This window comes from Myotis davidii, unplaced genomic scaffold (genome assembly GCF_000327345.1).
Source record: "Myotis davidii unplaced genomic scaffold, ASM32734v1 scaffold134, whole genome shotgun sequence".
Classification (NCBI taxonomy): domain Eukaryota; kingdom Metazoa; phylum Chordata; class Mammalia; order Chiroptera; family Vespertilionidae; genus Myotis; species Myotis davidii.
Window position 1 is genome coordinate 4,456,142 of NW_006288853.1, and position 7,543 is coordinate 4,463,684.

Sequence of the window (7,543 nt, forward strand, 5' to 3'; positions counted from 1 at the left end):
CAGGTGGCAGGCCCCCTCTGAGAGCTACCAGCAGTGCCACGGTGTTTGTGAACCTCTTGGACCTCAATGACAACGACCCCATCTTTCAAAACCTACCTTTTGTGGCTGAAGTACTTGAAGGCACCCCTGCGGGGGTCTCCGTCTACCAGGTGAGCTTCTCTCTCCGACCTGAGAGGCTGCGGTCTGTCTCCCTCAGCTCGTCCTGACCAGCCAGCGATGGGCAGCAGGGGCCAGCCTCTGTGCTGAGCGCTTCGCAGGGGCAAGTCAGGGGAGGCCAGCGCAGACCACAGTCTCCCACAGTCCAAGACAGGACACATCTGTGCCAGGCGTGGAGAGCCAGTGTTCTGAGAGACGGGGCTGGAAGGCTTCCTGGAGGAGGAGGCGCTTGAGCTGGGTCTTGAAGGACACGTGGATTTGGAGAGGCTGGAGGGACAGGACCACAGGAGATGGACAAAGACAAAGGGAGAGGGAGGCAGAGAGAATCCTGGGAAGCCAGATCAGAGAGTTTCTCGGGGCCTGATTATAGAGGTCTAGCCCCAAACTCTCAATACCCCAAGCCTGTAGGTGGTTCTAGAACACTGGGAAGTTGGACGTGTGTAGTCCATGAGTCCTGCCTCCATGAGGCAGCCCCTCTCCTGTGCTTGCCTGTAAATGCCCAGGTAGCTTCACACAGTGGATGGGATTCTCCCCATTTTGTAAGAAACTTGGGAAACTCGCCCAAGTTCCTGTGGCCAAGAAGGGGTAGGGCCTAATTTGAACCCAGCCCCTTGGCCTCCTGCCCCACCACCACCCTGCTGGTCAGGGAGGCCCTGAAGGTGCTGGTTCCAGGGAGATGATGCCCTTTTAGAAACCCAAAGGCCCTTACAATCAAGAGCATGGGCTTTGGAGTCTGACCAGTAGGGGTGTGGATCCCCAATCCCGCCTGTGTGCTGGGTGACTTGGAATAAGTGACTTAATCTCTCTGAGCCTCCGTTTTATCACCTGTGAAATGGGGATCATCGCAGTACCTGCCTGGCTGTGCTGTAGGGATTCGGCCAGACACAGTGGAAAGCACCCGGCACTTAGGCTGCGGGGAGTGCGAGGTAGCTGATGGGCTCGTGCTGTGTGTACGGTGAGCGTTTATACCTGAGAGACGGGATCCAGGGGCAAAGGGTTAGCCTGATCCCGTTCAGAGAAGACCGGGTGTTCGTCGGGATGCCAGAGTGGTAGCCTTGGCGATGCCCTGCAGGCCCACTGTCCCTCAGTTTCTTCATCCACAAAAGGAGATCAATGGTGTTCTTTGACTACATCGATCCAGGGAGCATTAAGTCTCTCTAGCACAGCGGTCCTCAACCTGTGGGTCGCGACCCCTTTGGGGGTCGAACGACCCTTTCACAGGGGTCACCTAAGACCATCGGAAGCACATATATAATTACATATTGCTTTTGAGATTAATCACTGTGCTTTAATTATGTTCAATTTGTAACAATGAAAATACATCCTGCATATCAGATATTTACATTGCAATTCATAACAGTAGCAAAATCACAGTTAAGAAGTAGCAACGAAAATAATTTTATGGTTGGGGGTCACCACAACATGAGGAACTGTATTAAAGGGTCGCGGCATTAGGAAGGTTGAGAACCAGTGTGTGAGCAGAATATTCTCCCCAAACTCCCAGCAGGGGGAGCCTCGATCCAGGGAACAGCAGCCAGTCCCGGAGGCGAGGTCTCCAGATAGGAGGGAGCCGGGAGGACGGAGAGAGGATGAGCCCTAAACCTGGTTCTCCAAGACTCACAGCAGAGGAAGGAGAGGCCTCCCAGCACAGCCTCTGAGTTCACAGAGGAGCTGGCTCAGAGCCGTGAGAAGGCAGTGGAAGGAGCTGGGGTGTGTCATTTGGAAAGTCTTCAGATGCAGCAAGTGGGTTCTAGCTTGAGGTGTGTGGTTCCCAGGCTCCCTCTACAACCTCAGGCGATAATGATTTCTGCTGGATGTGCAGAACGTTCTCGAGGGACTAGAGCTGTGAGCAGAACAATCCAGAAGGAATGAGCTCTCCATCCAGGGGAGCATTCAAGCTGAGTCTGGATACCCTCTTGTCCAGCTTGCTGGTGTAAATTAGACCAGATGACCTTGACATTGCCTTTCAGTCCTGAGAGCCTTGTCTTGACGCAAAGCTCTATTTTAGTTATTATTACATATTTATTTCACACGCCTTGAATTCTCTTTCATAAAAATTTCAACATATCAGGGAGGGTCTTGAGTCAGGATCTCTCATAAGAACTGGAAGTGCAGCTGGGAAGAGTGTAGGGATTTGGGAGGAGGCTTGCGATGGCTTTTTCTATTTTGTTTTTTAAAAATATGTTTTAATTGATATTTTTAGATAGAAAGCGAGAGATAGAAACATTGATGAGAGAGACACATTAATCAGCTGCCGCCTGCACGCCCCGCAATGGGGATCAAGCCTGCCCTGACCAGGAACCGAACCCGGGACCTCTTGGCTCACCAGCCAGGCTCAATGGCTTTTAAAAAATCAAATCTTCGAATGACTTTTAAAAATGGGCCCTGAAATCATCTTATTTTCAAATCAAAACAAAGCAGGGGCGGGGGTCCTGGCAGCTGGGTGTTGTCTGTAGCTGAGCCCACACGATCGAGGGGGTCTGAGCAGGAACGGCTGCTCCGAGCCAGCGTCGGGCCGGAGGGTGAGGGCGAAGGCCGCACACTGCAGGGTTTGGAGGGTCTGAGCCAGATGGGGTGAACCTGTGGGCTTCCTACCCGGGAAAGCGGGGTTCGGAAGGGGGAAAGTTGTGGGGACTGGGCTCTTGTTCGAAAACATCCCTTTCCCACCCCACCCCCGGCCCCACTTGGAGCGTCTGGCACCTCTAGCTCTGACATGCTGCCCCTTAGAGAGCACCTGGCAGGGTGCGTTGGGGGCAGTGGCCCGGCCTGAGGCTCTCTGGGGAAGCAGGTGTGTCCAGCTGGAGGTGAGCATAGGTCCGTGGGAAGGAGGGGACACCTCAGGGGAGAAGCATCAGTCCTGGTGTCCCCATTCCTCATGCGGCCCCTCCCCTCCCTCAGGTGGTGGCCATCGACCTGGACGAGGGCCTGAACGGGCTGGTGTCCTACCGCATGCAGGTGGGCATGCCCCGTATGGACTTCCTCATCAACAGCAGCAGTGGCGTGGTGGTCACCACCACCGAGCTGGACCGCGAGCGCATCGCCCAGTACCAGCTGCGGGTGGTGGCCACCGACGCGGGCACGCCCACCAAGAGCTCCACCAGCACACTCACCATCCGAGGTGAGAGCGCGGCCGTTCCTGCTGGGTGCTGAGCACATGGGCGGCGTGGGGAGCCTGCGTGTCCCCCTGCTGTCCACTGTCCAGGTTGGCACAGGCCATCTTGCCAATGGGGTCTCACCTGGAGCCATTCAGCACAGCAGAGCCTTCCCTTCTCCACCCAGTGGGAAAGCCAGCGAGCCACCCTCTCCCCACCTGGCCACGGCTCAGTGTCCCGGAGCCCAGGAGAGTGGGCGGCCTGGACCCACTGCCAAGACCCCCTTCTTTGGTCCCGGCCACAGCAGAGAGGGCTTGGACGGGGCGGGACACTCGGGGTCAGGAACAGCCTGGGGAGGTGGCAGGGCCCTCTCTCCTTTGAGGGCCGAGTTTTTATTTGGAGATGCAAAGGGACCCTTCTCCTCCCCCTTGCCTGGAATCTCCATGGAAAGGGGTCGCCCTGGGAGGAGGGCAGCTGGGATTCCCAGACGTCCTGAGACTCCCCCTCCCCTCGGCCCTCTCCATCATGCCCGCAGTCTCCGCCTCTACCGGGGTGGGGCCGAGGAGGGCCACTATTCTCACCCACTCCGGCTACATCTTTAATTTTTGCAACAGAACTGGTACATTGGCATGAGCTGTTGCCAAAGGGCCAGGAACAGCCCTGAAATAAGTGTCGAGTGTAATGGGCAAGAGGTGGCCTGCTCCCTGGGACAGCATGAGCAGTAGCCCCGGGGGACAGGGACTACCGGAGGGTGTGGGGTTCTGGTCAGCTCTGTCCTGGCCCAGCCAGCGTGGGGTCCTCGGCTCACGACTCATGACCGGGAGGTACTGACTCCTAGGAAACCCATTTCCCATCGGCCTGTGGTGTGAGCCATGCCTTGGAGCTGGGTGGGCTGGCACAGCAGCCAGGCCCAGCCCCCTGTGCCGACTCTGCCCGCAGTGCTGGACGTGAACGATGAGACGCCCACCTTCTTCCCGGCCGTGTACAACGTCTCCGTGTCCGAGGATGTGCCGCGGGATTTCCGCGTGGTCTGGCTGAACTGCACCGACAACGACGTGGGCCTCAACGCTGAGCTCAGCTACTTCATCACAGGTGCGGCCCTGCCACCACCCCCTCCCAGGTGTTTTGCCTGCTGGGCTGGGGCCAGGGGAGGGGGAAAGACCCAACCTTGACATTGGGTTAGCCCCTGCTAGAGCCTCCCTGAGGATTCGCTCTTGGCTTTGCCCAAGGGCTTTGGAGCTGGGTCCCCAGGGGCCTCCTGAATCTCATTGGGGTGAGAGGACTTACCAAGGTTCAGTGTAGAGGGAGGTGGAGCCAGTGACTCCCAGGAGGAGCCCTGCTCCCCACACCCCGTGTTAGGGTGACAAAGCAGACGGGAGGAATGTGGCCTTGTCCTTCTCTGGGGGCCCTTCACTTAAGAAGAAAATTCCCCTGCGTTTAGAGCAGCGGTTCTCAACCTGTGGGTCGCGACCCCTTTGGGGGTCGAATGACCCTTTCACAGGGGTCGCCTAAGACCATCGGACAACAAATATATAATTATGTATTGTTTTTGTGATTAGTCACTATGCTTTCATTATGTTCAATTTGTAACAATGAAAATACATCCTACATATCAGATATTTACATTATGATTCGTAACAGTAGCAACATTACAGTTATGAAGTAGCAACGAAAATAATTTTATGGTTGGGGGTCACCACAACATGAGGAACTGTATTTAAAGGGTCGAGGCCATTAGGAAGGCTGAGAACCACTGGTTTAGAGGCAGATGGTATAGATCTCTCTAAATGAAATAGTTTTAGCTCAGAATGTCAAGTTGCCGCCACTTGAAGAGCTGTGCAGAAATATTATAAGGAGCCGTGATCGATGAGTGGCGTCTGCCATGACAGTAGGCTTTGCGGAGGCAGCATGCCGTGTGTTAGTCGTTCCTGGAGTAGAACAGTGTCCCAGCATGCTCCAGTCGGTGGAGTCCCTGAGGCGCTGGCATGCGTGTGGATGGGGGATAGGCCTTTCTCATTCCTGAGCCCTCCCTTGGCCATTTCACTGGTTCAGTCTTCCTGCAGCCGTATCACACACATGTTCATATATGCACATATGTGTGTGCACACATCTACAATACACATGCCAGGGTCCCTGGCGCCTCTCCCCCAGAACAAGGGATCCTGGGCTCGCAGCCCATCTACAACTTGCTGCACCAAGATGACCTCCCAGCCCTCAGCCTCTCTCTCCCTTTCAGATGCTTTCCTCCTTCCCTCCATAAAGGGGTCCACCCCCCGCAGGCCCTCTCCTCCCAGTTAGGTCCTCCAGACTGCCCTGGGGAGGCCCAGTTATCAAGACCCCCACACGGCACCAGCGTGGTTCAGCCCCACCATTGCTTGTGTCTTAGTTCCTCCCCTGCCCCCTCCGAGCCAGACTGGGGAGCTGATACTGGAGACTTGAGGGTAGGGGTTTCCCCGAGGGGCAACCATGTCAGAACAAGGGAGCGTGTGGCACCGGCCCATAGGATGACTTCCCTGAGGTGGCCTGTTCCTGCTCACCTGAGAGCCCTCCTAGCCCTGGGATTCTCAGATTTTAATTTTGCACCTTCTTCAAGGAGCCTGCAGTGTCCTGTTCCCAGGTAGCCCAAATCCAGTGCAGTGGCGCCCTCTGCTGCCCAGAGCACCACACTGCCTGCCAATAGCAGGGGAGGGGTCTCCACATTGTTCTAGAGTCCTTTCCTGGCTCCCTGCTACTTCAGGAAGAAGACCTCACACTCCCCCACCTGCCCCAGAACCAGGAAGACTCAGTAGTACCTGTCTCCTGTCCACCTGCCCGTACTTTTCACTCGAGCCTCTGGGAGCCCCTACTCAGAGAACCTGAGATCAGGGACCTGGAGAATGCTCAGCCACCCCCAAAGACCCAGGCCACATTTAAAAGCCCCAGCCCTGAGAACCAAGATGGCGGCATAAGGTACAGATGTGTGTGTGCTGCCTCGCACAACAACATCGAGATTACCAACTATAAGACAAACAGCTATCATTCAGAACCTTGGGAAAGCTGGCCCAGTGGCAGCTCTACAACTGGAAGGAAAGAAAGAAGAGCATTGAGACTGAGTAGGTTGTGCAGAGGCTCCAAGAACGGAGGTACGGAGTCGCGCGCCAGGCGGGCTGCAACTGGATGCGCGGTTTTTTTCGATCAGAAGTGGCTGCAGACTCTTGAGTCCACTGAGCTTGTTTGGGGTGGAATTCTGAGGTCCCAGACCCCTATGGGGAGAGGTGGGATGGCCTTGCAACGGGCCGGAGAGCGAGAGTGGCGGTCGCGTGGAGCTGCCCGCCGGCACTCGCGGATGTGGGGATGGGGAGTCACAGAAAGGCGAGGAGTCGCCGAGATGCCATTGCCCTTTGCCCCGCCCTGGTGATTCGCCAAGAACAGAGGTGTGGAGTCGCGCGCCAGGCGGACTATAACTGGATGTGCGTTTTTTTTCAATCGGAAGGGGATGCAGACTCTCAAATCCACTTAGCTTGTTTGGGGTGGGATCCTGAGGTCCCAGACCCCTACGAGGAGAGGCAGGACGGCTTTGCAACGGGCCAGAGAGCGAGAGTGGCTGTCTCGTGGAGCTGCCCACCAGCACTCGGGGACACGGGGATGGGGAGTCACAGAGAGGCGAGGAGTCACGGAGATGCCATTGCCCCTTGCTCCGCCCTGGTGATTCCCGGGGACTCCGCCCTACTCAATTTACATCCCCACCCAAGCTGTGCTAGTGGTACAAAGAGAACCACCGGTGCTTTTGCAGCCCAGCCCAGCAGAATGCAGATTTCAACTCCTCGCATACGTAAGGGACACACTCAAGAAGCAGAATCAGGTTTGAAGGAAGCCGGATCCGGACCCAGTTGGGCCGGTGACGTGGAACCACTGTACCAGCAAATGCACAGGCAGGTCCACCAGATCCAGTCTCACATGGGACACTGGGAGACGGCAGACAGGCAGTCTGTGCACTTGGTAGAAAACGAAATCCAAGCAAGCATACCAGATATTCAGCCACCAGGAACACCTGGAGATTTTGTCCAGCAAGGAGCCGCCCAACAAAGGACAGAATGCCAAACTTTGTGTTGCTGAGATAGCCCCCGTGGGGCCGGGACGGCCCCAGTGGGGTTGAGACAGCCCCGGTGAGGTTGAAAGGGGCCCGGTGAGGCTGAGACGGTCCCGGTGAGCCTGGGACGGCCCCAGTGTGGTTGAGACGGCCCCAGTGAAGCTGAATCGGCCCCGGTGAGGTTGAGACAGCCCCGGTGAGGCTGAGACGGTCCCGGTGAGGCTGA

The 7,543-nt window shown here is 56.5% G+C and overlaps 1 protein-coding gene across 1 annotated transcript in view; it reads left to right on the plus strand.

Moving 5' to 3' along the window:
- Positions 1-7,543, plus strand: part of CDH23 (cadherin-related 23) — a 413,720-nt gene that overhangs the window by 276,260 nt on the left and 129,917 nt on the right. Inside the window, exons 23-25 of the mRNA XM_015562107.1 lie at positions 4-149; positions 3,055-3,274; positions 4,188-4,340. Coding sequence (XP_015417593.1) covers positions 4-149; positions 3,055-3,274; positions 4,188-4,340 — 519 coding nt within the window. The remainder of the gene's footprint in view (positions 1-3; positions 150-3,054; positions 3,275-4,187; positions 4,341-7,543) is intronic.